Raw genomic sequence first — 17,903 nt, 5'->3', positions numbered from 1 at the left:
CCCCACGTCTCCGTAATGGTTATAAGATCAAACCCATTTATTTTACCTGTGCTATGAATTCATCCATTTTATTGCAAATGCTTTGCGCATTCAGATATAGTGGTTTTAGCTTTAACTTTTTCCTATTTTTCCCTGATGTCACCTTAGTCACTGATGCCTTATTACCTTTGTTACTCTCTCTGACCCTTCCTGACCCACTCTGCTTATTTTTACCCAAAACTATACTCTACTCTAGAGCCTTGACACTTCTCTTGCTGCTTTTAAATTTACTCTTTCCTGAATTCTCCCCCCACCCCCGCCCCCCTCCCCACTTTAATTACTTTAAAGCCCTATCTATAGCCCTAGTTACTCGATTCCCCAGGACACTGATCCCAGCCTGGTTTAAGTGAAGCCCCTCCCAATGGAACAGCTCTCTCTTTCCCCAGCACTAGTGCTGGTGCCCCATAAATTAAAACCTCTGCCTCCCACACCACTCTTTCAGCCACACATTTAAATTTCTAATCTGCTTGTCCCTATGCTAATTTGCGCAGGGCTCGGGTAACAATTAGCAGGCACAGTACATTGTGCAGATGAACGTACCAGGAAGCTACAAAGGGACATTGACATTAAGTGAGCGGGCATAACTGTGATAGATGGAGTTCAATATGAGGAAGTGCAAAGTCATCCACTTTGAATCCAAGAAAGATAAATCTGAGTATTTTCTCAATGGCTAGAGACTTGGAACTATGGAGGAACAAAGGGATTTGGGTGTCCAGATACACAAATCACTAAAAGCTAGTGCACAGGTACAAAAAGTAATCAAAAAAGCTGATGCAATGTTGGCCTTTATCTGAAGGGGGCTGGAATATAAGGGACAAAGTGATACTTCAGTTGTACAGAGCCTTGGTCAGGCCCGATCTGGAGTACTGCGTTCTGTTTTAGGCACGGCACCTCGGGAAGAATATATTGGCCTTGGAGAGAGGATACAGCGCTGATGCACCAGAATTATGCCATGGCTTTAAGAGTTGAATTATGAGGATGAGTTGCATAAACTTGGCTTATAAACCCTTAAGTTGAGAAGGTTGAGGGGTGACCTAAAATGAAAAAAGTATGCAATAAGGTAGATACAGAGAAACTATTTCCTTTGGTGGGGAAATCCGGAACAAGGGGGCACAAGCTTAAAATGAGAGCCAGGCCATTTAGGATTGAAGTCAGGAAGCACTTTTTTTTACAAAAGGCTATGGATGCTGGGTTAATTGAAATTTTCAAGACTGAGATAGACAGATTTTTATTAGGTAAGTGTATCAAGGGATAGGGATCAAAGGCGGGTAAGTGGAGTTAAAGGTACAGATCAGCCATGCTCTAATAGAATATGGATTAGGCTCAAGAGGCCAATGTTCCCTTAGCAACAGTTTGAAGAACAGAATGGGTTTAGGTCCGGGAATGGGTCACCTGACCATCTTTCTATTCTAGAGCAACTATCTTACAAAATTCAGAGGGGATTATGAAATACAGGGGTGATGTATATTGAAATTAATTGTGGCATGTGGGAAATGGCAGTAGTAAAAGGCAACCTAAAGCTTTAGGGGGAAAAATTTGGTTGTTTTGCACCTTCCGTTAGCACCCTAAGAGGGCGCTAATGGGGCGCAAAGCAACTAGCGCGGCGATGTCTGCACCACTCGCGAAATTGACTAGACATTTTGCATTTTGCAGCGGTGCTAAACACTACCGCCATGATCTCCTGCACCCGCAGATCGTGACATCAGTCGAGCGTGTAGCGCCCCGGACCAGATATTAAGTGGCACCCCCTGCCTTACCGCCTGCCACTAGCAACGACAGGTTGAGGGGAGCGTTTTGCAGTTGGGAAGGAACTGGGGGAGTGCTATTTAAAGGCAACCGCTTCCTGCCTTTTTTTGTCGGCGACATTTTTGCACCACGCATTCTGAGAGAGAGAGAGAGACTTCTGGAGAGATTCAACGCTGTGTGAAGGAGTTTTGGGTATTGAGCAGCACTTTGCAGGTTCATTTTGATTTGACCGTCCTTGCATTGATTTAGAAGAGACTATGGGGGCTGCACTCTGAGCTCTTTTCCTGGGCCTCTCCATTGTTCTTTTCAGCAGCTTTGATGTACAGGTCTCTCCAGCCGAGATTCAAGGCTGCAATGAGCAGGGTGTGGATGGAAAGCAAGATCAACCCTCCCCTTTAAGAACTGGCCGGCACCAATGTGTCTGTGTTCCATTGCTGACTGACACCACATGAGCTTCGCCAGCGCTCTGAGGTAGCGCCTCGCTCCTCGGCGTTAGCACCTTAAGAGAGGTGTGTAGTGCCTGATTTAGCACTCCAATCACCTCCAGGGGCGATAGAAGCCAAGTTTGCAGTCAGAGGCGATAATTAGCGGCAGGCGCTAAACTTAGTGCCCGTCCGATAATTGCGCCCCAAACGGGGCGATACCAAATTTCTCCCCCTCTATTTATTAATTAGTTTTGAAGCACCTTTCTCTGTTAATGAAGACTGAGTGACGCATATGCAGGAACTCTAATGCTTAACTGTGCCTAATCTAATTTAAAGTTGTTAAAAAAAATCCGTTAAACTGTAAAATATCAGAAATCATGAGGTAATGTTTGCTGGAGGATTATTAAAACAGTGAAAAATGTTTTTTTCCTTCCCTGGAAATGTCGGAGGATACAGTCCTTCCAATAAAAGATGATTGACTTCGTTAGGAAGTCGCTTATGATCCACAACATTTCACTTTCTTGAAGCTAGATTTTCTGATTTGTGTTACTATAATGGCTTACCACTGGCATTAAAATAACACACATCAGAAAATCTAGGCTTTGGTGTCCTGATGTTCCTCACTCTCCTCACAAGGTACATCTCCAACTAGCGAGTCTATTGGCTGTGCAAATAATAGTCTTACAAAGCTTACATCCAATAAAATAATGATCTGGGTTAATGGCATCTCTGGAAAAATCAACCTTCCATCTCTAGGAGAAAGTAGGTTGTTTTCTGACTATTGGGAAACATATTCTCCCTCAATGCTGGAGAATGGATTATAACTAGTTCGAATCTCACTCTTGGGTGTTCTGACCCTACTTTCTATTGTTGGAATGCTTATGTGTACCTGCCTTGATTGTTTTATGTCTCCTCTGCACTCCAGTGCATAGTGTGATTGATGACACGCTACCCCCACCCCTCAAAATAATAGCTATCCATTGGGATAAATTGGGGTGTAAGCAAGAATGGACTACAGGAGTAATTTTACAAATTTACAATCCTGGTGTGTTGCTTCACCTGTTGGGAACACATATTGGCAATTCAGGAACATGGATTCCATGGTTTTACATCCATTAAAATCAATGGATGGAAAATCATTGGTGGGGGGGTGGATGGGTGCTTCCTGCAGCCGAAGCTCCACATCAGGAGTAGGAACTCATAAAATTACCCTTGGATGTAAATTCCATGTTCACTTTAAAGGACTGGTGTTGGTTCTCAGCCCTGGCGGGAAATGGGTAGCAGCAAATCGGCGGACACTGCACACCCCACCTGGTCATCCTTTCCATTGCTTTCAGTGGAAAGAAAAATTGGCTGGGCTGCACAATGGGCTTTACCGTCTGTTTTCCGCCAGCGCCAAGCGTTCAAATCAGCCCTTAAATGTTTGGATTCACCCCTGCATAAGTATTCTCAGTGCTTGATTGTGTTGAGAAATTATCATTTATATATTTAATAGGAATCCTGAAACTTTAGATAATTAAATACATTGGGGTAGAAATTGCGGTCGGAGGCGTCCCGCTGGCGAACGCCTCCGAACCGCAAGAAAAGTACGCACCTACCTGGTGTCTCTGGGGCTTCGGACTCTTGCGCTCCTGGGCCTGCAGGCGTAGGCCTGCGTAAAGGCCCACGGACGCAGGCAGTTGGCAGGCGTCCCTAGGATCACGTGGGCTGGCCCAACCAATCACAAAGGGGTTCCGTATGTAAATGGAATCCCCATAAGCATAATAGGGCTGCCGCAAAATGAACGTTTTACAGGTTAAAGTTATTTCAATATTCCTATTATGCTTATGGGGATTCCATTTATATACGGAACCCCTGTAAGCATAATAGGAATAACATAAAAAACACACTTTCACCCCACTTAAGTAAAAATAAATGATCACATGTTCAAAATTAATTCAAATACAATTTAATTAAACATTTAAAACAAAAATGTAATTTTTTGAAAAATAAATGTAAACATTTTTAAAGGGGCCACAAATAACCTAAATTAATTTTAAAGGTTTTATAATGTTTAAATGATTTTTAAAATGTTATTTTAATATTTATTTAAACCCTTACGCTGGTAAAAGAAGGCCCTACCCTGCTTTTACCAGGCGGAAGAGTTTCGTGGGCGTTCGCTGGGCAGTAGTTAGGCAAACAGCCCCACTCTCCACCAGCGAATGTCAATTTCAAGCGGATGCGGATGATCTGTCGAGCTGATAGCACATATTGGGAATTTGGGCCTATCCAATTCATTTTAATGGATGCAAAGTCATGGGGAACATGCACATGAATTTCCAACATACATTCTAGGTGGGCAAGGCTTTGCAGCGGAAGTGCACATTCATAAATTTACTCCTATTATCGTGAAAAAAAATAATGTATTCTAGCAATTTTTGGGGAAAACAAAGAAACCATAAATGTAATTCTTCTCTCTAGGTGGTGACGTTGGCTGGGGGACAGGACAAGTTGCTCCACGATCAGTTGTCTTCAACGGTTGGAATTGAGGTGCAAAAATATGCAAAAGCTCGTCTGGAAAGCAAATGGCTGCCAATGTTCCTGGCCTCACCGGAGTTTGCTGAGAGGCACCATAAACGGGTATGGTAATCCTGCAGTTGACCAACCTGTCATAGCAAGCTGCGCCGTTGACACTGAGTGTAAAGCAGTGTTATCTGTACACCTTATATTGAAAATATAAACTAGACCTTTACTGCTTTACATCCATCACGTATCAGAAAAGCATTGTTGAAATAACTGAGATTAACTATATTTATGAACAGTTAACCATCAATGACACATGATCTATATTGGAATTTTTTTAAACAAAAATTGTTATGTACATGTGGCAAATAATAAGTATGAAGTGGTACATTTTGGGAATAAGAACAGAGAATGGAATTATAACCTAAGCTGTAAAACTCTCAATTGAGTAGAGGAATAGAGCGATCTTGAGGTACAGATACACAGATAGCTAAAACGGGGATTGCAAGTAATAAACAAAAAAGAAAATGGGGGAAAAATTTGGTTGCTTTGCGCCTCCCGTTAGCGCCCTAAGCGCAAAGCAATTAACGCCTGGGCGCGGCGATGTTTGCGCTGCTTGTGAAATTGACCAGACATTTTGCGGCGGTGCTAAACACTACCGCCACGATCTGCTGCGCCCGCAGGTCGTGACGTCAGTCGAGCGTGCAACGCCCCGGACAGGATATTGAGTGGCGCCCCCTGCCTTTCCGCCTGCCGCTAGCAACGACAGGTAATGGGGAACATTTTGCAGTCGGGAAGGGACTGGCGGAGCGCTATTTAAAGGCGGCCGCTTCCTGCCTTTTTTTGTCTGCGACATTTTTGCACCATGCATTCTGAGAGAGAGAGACTTCTGGAGAGATTCAACCCTGTGTGAAGGAGTTTTGGGTACTGAGCAGCACTTGCAGGTTCATTATGATTTGACCTTCCTTGCATCGATTTAGAAGAGACTATGGGGGCTACACTCTGAGCTCTTGTGGCCTCTCCATTGTTCTTTCCAGCAGAATTGATGTACAGGTCTCTCCAGGCCAAGATTCAAGGCTGCAATGAGCAGGGTGTGGATGGAGAGCAAGATCGACCCTCCCCTTTAAGAACTGGCTGGCGCCAGTGTGTCTGTGTTCCATTGCTGACTGACATCACATGAGCTTCGCCAGCGCTCTGAGGTAACGCCTCGCTCCTCGGCGTTAGCGCCTTGAGAGGTGTGTAGCGGCTGATTTAGCGCTCCAATCACCTCCAGAGGCGATAGAAGCTAAGTTTGCAGTCGGAGGTGATAATTAGCGCCAGGCGCTAAAGTTTGTGCCTGGCCGATAATTGCGCCCCAAACGGGGCGATACCGAATTTCTCCCCCAATGGGTTTTATATATATAGAGACATTGGCGGTAAAATTCAGTTCCAGTGTGGCGTTAAATGGGCGGTAATGGAACAGCCGTCAGTTATACACTCCGCCAAAGTTGAAATTCACCCCAATGAATACAAAAGAAAGGGGCCTAGAAATTGAGTTTGCGCTGCGCCAGGGCTTTAGCGCCGGAAGTTAGCGCCGGCGCTAAGTCCCTTTGCGCGCACCAAAAATTCAGTAGCGCCGCGCCCAAACGGCTGCCGGCGCTACTGAAGGGTTTTAGCGCCTGAAAACTGGCGCAACGCGCCGCATTGCGGCGCTATTCCGGCGCTGCGGCGCCCGCTGCGGTGCGGCAGGCTCGGGAAGTGCAGGCCTCCTCCTTCCGTTAAGGAGGAGCTGCCTGCACCCGGCCGCGGCCCGCGCAAATCTCTTCAAAAATGAGCCCGGCACCTCGGACAAGTGCCGGGCTTGCATCTGTTCCGGGGGGGGGGGGGGGGGGGAGAAGTCCGGGGAGGGAGCTGCGGGCAGGCGGCCGGCGGGAAAGCAGCCGGCCGCCGCGCCTCCTTAAAGCGCCGGCGCAGACTCCGGCAACACTCGTTTGCCGGAGTCTTAGTTGCGGCTGCCACTGGCGAGGCGGCTGCAACTGAATTTCGGCTTGGGGCCGGGTTACCATGGCAACCGGGACGCTGTGCACACCGATGACGTCATCGGTGCCGGCGCAGCGCTACCGGTCTACCGCCGCGGAAGGGCCCCAGGCAATTTAGGAACCGGCGCCAATTGCAGCGCTAGGCCCTCTAGCGCCGCAAAATCGGTGCTAAGGGCACTGAATTTCTAGGCCAGGAAGTTTATAGCGAAGCTGTATATTGGGCTAGACTGCAATAGGTGTACTGTGTGCATTATCGAAAGAGCTTCAGCGCCATGGAAAAGATGCAGTGTAGAATTCCTAGGATATTACCAAGGTTAAGAGGATAAAGTTATGATGAGAGACTTCAAAAACTAGCCTATATTCACTGGAACTGAGAAAGTATAAGGGCAGATCCTAATGAAAGTGTTCAAAATTGTGAAAGGTTTTGGGAGAGTGAATAGTGAATGGTTGATGAATTAGCAAAAAGGAGGGTTAATACTAGAAGCGTAAAGGAGATGGTTTGGAAGAACTTTTTCATGCAAGGGGTCATTGGAATAAAGAATGCTATTATAGTATTGGAATAGACTATTGACCATAGCTGAGTCAATCGTAGCGCTAAAATATCAATTAGATTAAAAAAAAGTAAAATATTAACGTGTACAGGGAAATAGGATAAGAGTCAATGGGGTAGATTTTGACTTTGTGCAGTTATGTAAAATGGGTGATAGCGAATCTATCACCTTTACATCTCCTGATTTTTTATTTCCATTGACTTCAAAATCGGGAAAGATGTAAAACAGGCTGCCGATTCGCTATCAACCATTTACCACTATAGTACAATGTCATATGTAACCCAATATCTCTAGTGGCAGTGTTAGCACTGCCACAGGCATATTGGCCCCCTTCTCACCAAGACTTCTATGATTACAGAGGCTTGATCTTTTTTGAGGTGAAATTATGTGCTCATTGAAATGGGGCATGTTCATACGGAGATTGGAACTGTATTCATTTTCACATCAAGTGTCAATATTTAGCACTCGTAGGTTATGAATAACACACAGCTAAATGCTGAGTAAAGCTGCCTGACAATGTGCCATAACCCCAAGCTTCTTTCTGCACCTTGTGTGACATTTCCACTTCCCGAAGCAGCTATCCTAATGTTGCGTCTGAGTAAGATTTCCAATTTAGTCACAATGAATGCGTAACCATGGGCAGTTTTATAGTATAGACTCTTGTAGGAACTGAATCCAAACTAATCTTAGTATCCTTTCAGCTGTAAGTTTAAAAAATATTTTTTGAAGTTATCCTACATAGAATCATACAGCACAGAAGGAGACCATTCAGCCCATCGTGCCTGTGCCTACTCTTTGTAAGAACTATCCAATTAGTCCCACTCCCCTGCTCTTTCCCCATAGCCCTGCAAATTGTTCAAGTATATATACAATTCCCTTTTGCACGTATGAAATTTGTGAAGAAACACTAAGTGAAATATATTGAAAGGGTTGAGAAGAATATATTTGACCTCACGAGGGTATCTATTTGTAATTTGATTCTAAAGTTTTATTTCTTGGTGTCGGTTCTCCAGGTACAATTGCAAGACGTGGTGGAGGACCAGATGTTACACAAGAGTAGGAAGAAGCGAGATGTAATGAGGGTGAGGACTTGTACCTCAAAAATGCAATACTTTGGCAGTTCGCGTGAATCATTATTATATCTGTATTGTCAAAGTCAGGTCTTTAGAAATGGTGAGAATTTAAGATATGGATTGAAAATCCATTAAGGTGAATACAGCTTTGTTTTTGCAAAGTGATGAGTTTTTTTCCACAGAAAACAATGATTGGCACTGGCAGTATAAGAGACATACAAACATACAAAATTGACAGGCAAAATGGAGGAGTGTTTTTTTTTAGTTTTTGATGGAGGGAGAAAAATCAAAGTGTCTGTTTAAAAATGAAACTTCACTAGTAGTAATTTCCTTTATATGAATATATCTTCCTGGCTTCTAATGTAAGCAAGAAAGTCTACGTGAATGTAAAGCAGGTTTTCATTTTATATTCATACCAACTTTTTTGCTCACATTACTGACCAGAGGAAAATATACCTAATATTGTGCATCTATATAAAGAGAATTATAAAAGAAATGGAGGAGAAGCAGAGTTAAAGGCTCTTAGTTGGTCTTCAATGACATATGCTTGTGACAGAAACAGGGCTTCATCATGCAGCATAGGGAGCATTTCTGTGTGATAGCTTTTTTCATATGACTTTAGATAAGCAGAGTAATGTGAATTAAAGAATGGGCTTTGGATTACCTGTATCTTTAAAAGAGCTTCTTTACCTCTGGATTTTGCTTGTGGGATAAAAGTACATTTAATTCACAATCGTTCGCTGTTGTTCCTCTTTCTTTCTCAATCCTTTAATCTCATTGGTTAAGGAGATACACTCTTTGTCCCATTGTCCACCAAGGTCCCAGATTCCCTGTAGCCCACACACTTCGGTTGCCATCATCAGCTTGCATTTCTAGCAATTTTCCAGCAAATACTCAGCCAAACTCAGGCCAAGGTCTCAACAGGCTTTAATGTCCTGTATTGTGTGACTCAGAAATGCATACTTTATGAAAGAATATGTCCACTTATGAAGTATTGGCTTTCCAACTGGGCAAGTGTTGTCAATGACGTAAGCTGTGAACCCATTAAAATAGGTTAAAGTGTTTATTTCTTTACAGTGAAGCAACCAAAGAGGTCAGGTTTCACACAATGAACAGTAACTGTCATTTGAATTTAGAAAGAGTTTACGGGCCTGAATAGAGATGGGATTAAATTTCCAAAACTTCAGAAGAACTCTGTTCATTTTATGGAGTTCTGATGCTGAAAATTTGAACCTCTTGCCTGCAATCTCAGCCTCCTTAAAGCCACTGTCCCGCTTCCCTCACCCAATGCTGTTGAACCAATGTTTCCAAGGGTTCACTGGGCTGCAGAAGCTTGAAAACACCAGCTGTCCAATATTTTCAATACTTGTATTCTTTTCTAATGGTTTGAGAAAATGCGGATGATGTAAGTGATTGTGAACGTTTATGTTTCCAACAGCACCTGGAAAGCAAATGGGCTTCCTCATCAAAGGAAATCATTGCATTCCGTAAAGCCTTGTTAAATCCAGTAACAGCTCTCCAATTTCAGAAGTATGTGTCACTGAAGGGCGAATTGATGGAGAATAATATGCTCTTCTGGCTTGAGGTTCAAAAATACAAGGTAAATAAAGTACAGGATAATGAGATCTGATTACAAAAAAGTTAAATAATAATTCAAAACTTCTTTCAAATGAGTCAGATGTTTAACTTGTTGAAAAAGCACTAACAGATTGCCACTGAAAAAATGTGCATGTCTGCGCTGCTTTTTCTTTCAGGACTTGTGTCATTCTCATGCGAGTGAGGAAATCATTCAGAATAAGATCACCGTCATTATCAGTTGTTTCATCAATTCCAACATCCCACCACCTGTGCAGATCGACATTCCACCAGAATATGCATGTAAAATGATTAATCAGAGGCAAGAGATGGGACCATATATCTTCAGAGAAGCACAGGTATGTGAAGAAAGGAATGTGAAGGAGCTCAGTGAGATGGCCGAGTCGGATTTTGGGAGCAACGTGGATATTGCCAGTGGAAGGGCATGATGGGAAGACCATCCAGTCATTAAATTGGTTGCAATACTTTTGTTCAACCCCCTAGCTCACTGAGGACAGAACTCCAGCATGTCCAGTGGATGCAGTTTTAAAACAAACTTGCCAGGGAGTGTTTGGGTATTGATGCTAATCCCTTCCCCTAGCCCACCGGGCCTAGCTTCCTCTCAGTTTCCACCATGCCCTAACCCTGAATTTGCATATTTCTCTCATTTCTCTCCTATCTCCCTTCTTGCCCTTTCAAAGCTCATTTTGTCAATGAGACCCACCTCCTGATCTCTCGGCCCATATTCCTACTAAACTGCTGACCACCCAACTTCCTTTTCTGGCTCCCATGTTAGCTGATATTGTTAACGGTTCTCTCTCCTCGGGTACTGTCCCCCTCTCCATCAAACCTGCCGTCATCAACCCTCTCCTCAAAAAACTAACCCTTGACTCCTCCGTCCTTGCAAACTATCACCCCACCTCCAACATCCCTTTCCTCTCCAAAGTCCTTCAACATGTTGAAAATCGGTGCCCATCTTTCCTGAAACTCCTTGTTTGAATCCCTCCAATCAGGTTTCCGCCCCAGCCACGGTACCAAAACGGCTCTTAACAAGGTCACAAATTACATCCTAATTGACTGCAACAAAAGTAACCCATCCCTTCCCATCCTTCTAGAGCTGACTGCAGCCTTTGACACGGTTGACCACAAAATTCTGCTCCAACGCCTCTCCTCCATCATCCAGCTGGGTGGGACTGCATTCGCCTGGTTACATTCTTATCTATCCAATCGTAGCCAGAGAATCACCTGCAATGGCTTCTCTTCCCACACCCACACTGTTACCTCTGGTGTCCCTCAGGGATCTATCCTTTGCCCCCTCCTATTTCTCATCTACATGCTGCCCCTCGCTGACATCATCCAGCGACACAGCGTGAGTTTTCACATGTACACTGATAATACCCAGCTCTACCTCTCCTCCACCTCTCTCGAACCCGTCATCGTTTCTATACTATCAGACTGCTTGTCTGACATCCAGCACTGAATGAGCAGAAATTTCCTCCAATTAAATACCGGGAAGACCGAAGCAGTTGTTTTTGGTCCCCGCCACAAACTCTGTTCCTTTGTCACCGACTCCATCCCTCTCCCTGGCAACTGTCTGAGGCCAACCAAATCTGTTCGCAACCTTGGTGTCGTATTTGATCATGAGTTGAACTTCCTACCTCTTATCCTTTCCATCACTAAGACCGTCCATTTCCACCTCCGGAACATCGCCCGTCTCCCCCCCCGCCTCAGCTCATCTGCTGCTGAAACCCTCATCCATGCCTGTGTTACCTCTAGACTTGACGATTCCAATGCACGCCTGGCCGGCCTCCCTAGTTCTACCCTCCATAAACTTGGGGTCATCCAAAACTCTGCTGCCCATGTCCTAACTCACACCAAGTCCTGCTTCCCCATCACCCCTGTGCTCGCTGACCTACATTGGCTCCCAGTTAAGCAATGCCTCGATTTTAAAATTCACGCCTTTGTTTTCAAATTCCTCCAAGGCCTCGCCCCTCCCTGTCTCTGTAATCTCCTCCAGCCGTATAATCCCCCAAGATCTCTGCACTCCGCCAATTCTGGTCTCTTGAACATCCACAATTTTAATTGCTCCACCATTGGTAGCCGTGCCTTCAGCTGCCTAGGTCCTAAGCTCTGTAATTCCCTCACTAAATCTCTCCGCCTCTCCCCCTCTCTTTCCTCCTTTAAGGCGCTCCTTAAAACCTAACACTTTGACAAAGCTTTTGGTTTTCTGCCCTAACATCTCCTTATATGCCTCGGTGTCAAATTTTTTTTTTGATAACGCTCCTGTGAAGTGCCTTTGAATGTTTTAGTACGTTAAGGGAGCTATATATAATATAAGTTGGTGTTGTTCCCGATGGGAAATTATTTTACCTGCTCAATATCGATAAATCACATAGAAAAATAGGACACAACTTACATAATATTACATAGTATTTACAACACAGAATTAGGCCTTCTGCCCAACAGGTCCATGTCATTGTTTATGCTCCACATGAGCCTCCTCCCACCCTTCTTCATCAAACCCCAACAACATATCCTTCTATTCCTTTCTCCCTCATGTGTTTATCTAGTTTCCCCTTAGATCCATCTATGCTAGTCACCTCAACTACATCTTGTGGTAGTGAATTCCACATTCTAACCATTCTCTGGGTAAAGAGGTTTCTCCTGAATTCCCTATTAGATTTATTAGTGACTATCTTATATTTATGACCCCTAGTTTTGGTCTCCCCACAAGTGGAAACATCTTCTCTACATCTAACCTATCAAACCCTTTTATAATCTTGAAGACCTCTATCAGGTCTTCTCCTCAGTCTAGAGAAAAGAGCCCCAGCCTGTTCAATCTTTCCTGATAGGTATCATCCTAGTAAATCATTTTTGCACCTTCTCCAGTGCCTCCAGATCCTTTTTATAATATGGAGACCAGAACTGTTCACAGTCCTCCAAGTGTGGTCGGACCAAGGTTCTATGCAAGTTTAACATAACTTCGCTGCTTTTCAATTATATCCCTCTAGAAATGAACCCCAGCTCTTCGTTTGCTTTTTTTGTGGCCTTATTAACCTGCATCGCTACTTTTAATTACTTGTGTATCTGTATCCCCAGATCCCTCTGCTCCTCTATCCCATTTAGACACTTATTTCCCAAAGAATTATACTGCTTACTAAAATGTCCCACCTCACAGTTCATTTGCCAATTACACGCCCATCCTGAAAGTTTATTAATGTTTTCCTGTATTTTGTCACAGTCCTCCTCTGTATTAACTATACCACCCAATTTGGTGCCGTCCGCAAATTTTGAAATTGTACTTCTGATTCAGAGTCCAAATTGTTTAGGTAAATGGCGAACAACAGTGGTCCCAGCACCGATCCTGTGGAACACCACTTCCCACCTACTGCCAGTCTGAGTAACCACCTTTAACCCCTGCTCTCTGTGTTCTGTTTTGTAGCCAGTTTGTCATCCACTGTGCTACTTGTCCCCGGACTCCACATGTTCTGACCTTAGTCATGAGTCCACTATACGGTACCTTATCGAAGGCCTTTTGAAAATCCAACTATATTACATCTACTACCTTTGACTACCCCTTCCATTACTTCTTCAAAGAATTCAATAAGGTTGACACAATGTTCATTGGAAAATCCAGCTGCACATATTTTCAAAGGGTTGATTTGATAATCTAGTACAGGAAACTTTCGATTAACTGGCCCCTAAATAACCGGAAATGTCGGTTAACCGGCAAAATTCAGGAGTCGGTTTCAGGTAACTTTTATAACTTTTATTACTTGCACAGCAACAAATTGAGGAAGGCAAGGGTTTGGCTGCAGCTGTTGCTAAGCTATAGAGACGCTTGCAACTTCTGGACGTTGTTCTGAAGCTGTTGCTAAGCAACAGGATTTGTTGCTTCATACGCAGCTCTAAGGTCCGTATCTTTCACTATAGCGTTCGGTTATCCGGAATTGTTGCTGAACCGGCACCACGTCGGTCCCATCCGTGCCGGATACCAGAAAGTTTCCTGTTTTTCAAAATGTATAGATTGAAAATACCTAGTTTACAAAAGTAATGAGGTTTCACTTCACAGATGGCAGTTTTTGATGCCCTCTTCAAACTGTGGCCGGAGTTTTCTGATTTCCGATGTAGTGTCGCTGTTGAAAGCATCCTGCCGAGCTTAGAGAGAATAAGAATTAAGCAACAAAAAATGCAGAAAAGTAATGGAATAGAAGAGAGCTTAACTGAGATGAACGAGGTAATTTTAACCACAAAAAAAACGGGTGTGTTGGGGTCGGGTGGAATGTTAAAAAAGTTTTAAATCTTAAACCCAACCCCAACTCACATCCAACATGGCCACTTCCAGTGATAACGGAGGTGGGACACGTTGGGGGGGGTGCGGGTGGAGGCAAGCAACCAACCTGCTCCCAGGAGGTAGGTTGGCCATTTACGTATTATAACGAGACTGCATGCCTCATATTTAACCTGTCTTCCAGGCTGATCCCTGGCTGGCCGGGTTTCCTGGGCCTCAGGAAACCCGGCAGCTAAAGGGAGGTGAGGACAGCTTTGTGGAAAAGGTAAGTGCCTTTCCAGCACTGAATGTGGGCCAAAAAGAGCAGGAGTGCTTCCTCCCAGCCCACCAAGCTTACCTTCTGCCTTGCCCACCATCGGACCACCCCCCCCTCCGATCAGTGACCCCCTGGCCAGCAATCAGATCCCCCCTCCCTGCTCGGTAATGACCCCCCCCCCCCCCCCCCAGGAGTCAGCGACTAATCCGGACTGTTCCCCGCCCAACAGGGAGCCAAGCCTGTCTGTCAGGCTGGCTTCCGGGCGAGGAACCTGCTGGAAAAAACGATGCCTGCTGTGATGTCAAATCTCCGACTTCCAGGTTTCTGGAACAAAACTCCTAACCACCGCCACCCCCCCCCCCCGCCCCCACTCTGCTCACAAAACCTGCCCCAGTAAATATCTAGGCCGATATTTCAGAATAATGCAAGTTCTTCCTTTTGAACTGTTTTTTTTTCTATGTATTTTAGTGTAATATTTAGACGTTTGAACATTAAAAGTATGCATCTTAATGTGTTCACATAGGAATTGAATTACAATATCAGTATAACGTAACAGCACATTGTGATGGAGCACTGACGCACAGCGCTACAGATTTCAGTACCCATTCTGATATGTTCTACTCTGAGCCACATTGCGCAGCAAGGCACTGGGGAATGACCAGGCATCTTCCCATGGAGATGAGGAAAAGCTTAAAGGGTTTTCTTCACCAGCCTCTTCATATGCCAAGTACTGAACAACAGCATGGGTGGTGACCTGGGACACAGGCTTCCCACCTCACCCTTTGAACTAGGGAATTTATGAGAGGGGAAAGAAAAGGAGAACAGAATTTGTGTGGAGCATAACATAGCCCCTCCAAAAAATAAATGTCCATTTTAGTTTGCTTAAATTGATTAAATCTCAGTGTAAATACATGAAGGTCACAGCATGTGTACCCCAATGGCACAGTAATAACAGTCAGTATTTGGATGTTGGGATTTAATTGACAACTGGATTCACATTGTTATTTTTCCCTTAGCACAGGAGGCAGGGACACTATAGATAAATAACGGATCAGAGAAAATAAACCCAGAATAATAATTTCAGATATGCCAGGGCAGCAGGACAAAACGGCACAGGTTCAGTGTTGTAAAATTTTTCTTCACACAGTGGGCGACTAACAGCGGGAATGACCTACCAAGAAATATGATTGAAACCAGCAAGCTGACATCAGTTAAGAAACAGGTATATAGGGAAAAGTTATGTTTATTTCTATTTCTCAATGACATGCTGTCACTTGGCGACATCATCTGTAAACACAACCTCAGGTTCCACATGTACGCTGCTGACACCCAGCTCTACCTCACCACCACTTCTCTCGACCCCCTCCACAGTCTCTGATTTGTCACACTGCTTGTCCGACATCCAGTACCAGATGAGCAGAAATTTCCTCCAGCTAAATATTGGGAAGACCGAAGCCATTGCCTTCAGTCCCCGCCACAAATTCCATTCCCTAGCCACCGACTCCATCCCTCTCCCTGGCAACTGTCTGAGGTTGAACCACACCATTTGCAACCTTGGTGTCATACTTAACACTGAGATGAGTTTCCAACCACATATCCGCTCCATCAACAAGACTGCTTACTTCCACCTCTGTAACATTGCCCGTCTCTACCCCACCTCAGCTCACCTGCTACTGAAACCCTCATCCATGCATTTGTTACCTCTAGACTTGACTATTCCAATGCTTTCCTTTGCCGACTTCCCATCTCCCACCCTGTGTATGCTTGAGCTTATCCAAAACTCTGCTGCCCGTGTCCTAACACACACCAAGTCCCGTTCATCCATCACCCCTGTGCTCGCTGACCTACATCAGATCCTGGTCTGGCAACGCCTCAATTTTAAAATTCTCATCCTTGTTTTCAAATCCCTCCATTGTCTTGCCCCTCCCTATCTCTGTAACCTCCTCCAGCCCTACAACCCTCCGAGATCTCTGCGCTCCTCCAATTCTGGCATCTTGCACACCCCGATTTTAATCACTCCACCATTGGCGGCCGTGCCTTCAGCTGCTGAGGCCCTAAGCTCTGGAATTCCCTCCCTAAACCCCTCCGCCTCCTTTAAGATGGTCCTTAAACCCTACCTCTTTGACCAAGCTTTTGGCCATCTGTTCTAATATCTCCTTATGTGGCTCGGTGTTAAATTTTGTCTGATAATCTCTCCTCTGAAGCACTTTGGGATGTTTTACTATGTTAAAGGTGCTATATAAATGCAAAATGTTGTTGGTTGTAGTATTCGAAAAGGCTGAGATCAAATGGACGAAAGAACCTTCTTCACACAAACCTATTTCATGGTCTTGTGTGATCATACTGCATTACTACAGAACTCACATCTGGCACTCCACTGAATTGCTGATCTTAATTGTGTTTCTGTGAAGAAGTGCTGAGATGGAGGATGAGAGCTTTACCACAGACTAGTTTTTTTTTCCTCTCACGGGCAACGAAGGATGGGCAATAAATGCCGGTCTTGTCAGCGACACCCTTATCCCAAGAATGAATATTAAAAGACCCAAAGTAAAATTAGCAGGGGGCAGGGACTCATTATCATTAGCCACCTTCATATGCCTTCTGGCAGTTAGCATAAGAATGGCAGATATGGGAATAATATGGGAATGGGAGTAAATTGCAGGTCCATTTCCATTCGGTGTTTGGGCAGAGGAGACCTGAGTAATCAGAGGGTAACATATTTCCCTTCCCTGCCCAAAAAAAACACAGCTCAGAAGATCCAATTGAATTCTACAGTCCAGGCTCTCAGTTTATTGTATATTTTATTGCAGCATGTTACTGTATCAGCTTATCTTTATCTAATTACCTTTTTGCTCCTGTCCATATAAGGTGACTCGCTGAAGATGACTGTGTTTGGTTTTATTTTATAGAATGTTGTTCTGAATGTGAAAAATGAGCGACAATATTTCGATGCTGTTAGCAAGTCCAGTGGAAGTCAAATGTCTTTAAAGGGTGGAAGTGATGAACCAACAAAGGATCAGCAAAAAATGAAGACAGAAGAGTCTGGAACAAATTCAGAGGTCAGGCAACATCTGTGGAGAGAGAATCAGAGTTGTCCTTGATATTTGCGGGGAGGCAGGGAGGGTGCGGGGAAAATCTGGCAAGGCCAGTGACGTGACCTCATGCTAATTTTTTATCTTCCGTTTCCCGCCCGACAACCAGCCAAATTGACAGGCTGGCCGGCTGCCAGGCGGGAAAACAAACGGCAGGAAACGGGAGTCGGGGATGCTTTGGGGCGGTTCCCGTCAGTCGGGAGGGGGGAGATCGGGGCTTGGTGTGGTGAGGGGGAGGTCGCCGATCATGGCAGGGAGGAGAGAGAGGGAGGGAGGGGAGCACTCCTGCTCCTCCTGGCCCACAGGGAATGCTGCAAAAAGGCACTTTTGGAGCC

The 17,903-nt window shown here is 44.6% G+C and overlaps 1 protein-coding gene across 1 annotated transcript in view; it reads left to right on the top strand.

The window, feature by feature from the left end:
• The window catches only part of LOC147115153 (regulator of G protein signaling 22-like), a 142,231-nt gene that overhangs the window by 86,205 nt on the left and 38,123 nt on the right, over positions 1–17,903 (top strand). The window contains exons 15-21 of the mRNA XM_085993988.1: positions 4,671–4,829; positions 8,295–8,363; positions 9,793–9,954; positions 10,109–10,288; positions 14,002–14,166; positions 15,624–15,698; positions 17,386–17,535. Of these exons, the coding sequence (XP_085850114.1) occupies positions 4,671–4,829; positions 8,295–8,363; positions 9,793–9,954; positions 10,109–10,288; positions 14,002–14,166; positions 15,624–15,698; positions 17,386–17,535 (960 nt within the window). The remainder of the gene's footprint in view (positions 1–4,670; positions 4,830–8,294; positions 8,364–9,792; positions 9,955–10,108; positions 10,289–14,001; positions 14,167–15,623; positions 15,699–17,385; positions 17,536–17,903) is intronic.

The sequence above is a fragment of the Somniosus microcephalus genome, chromosome 7 (genome assembly GCF_052327205.1).
Source record: "Somniosus microcephalus isolate GS21.2 chromosome 7, FLI_Smic_1.0, whole genome shotgun sequence".
In the NCBI taxonomy this organism is placed as follows: domain Eukaryota; kingdom Metazoa; phylum Chordata; class Chondrichthyes; order Squaliformes; family Somniosidae; genus Somniosus; species Somniosus microcephalus.
This window is presented reverse-complemented; position numbering and strand designations above follow the sequence as displayed.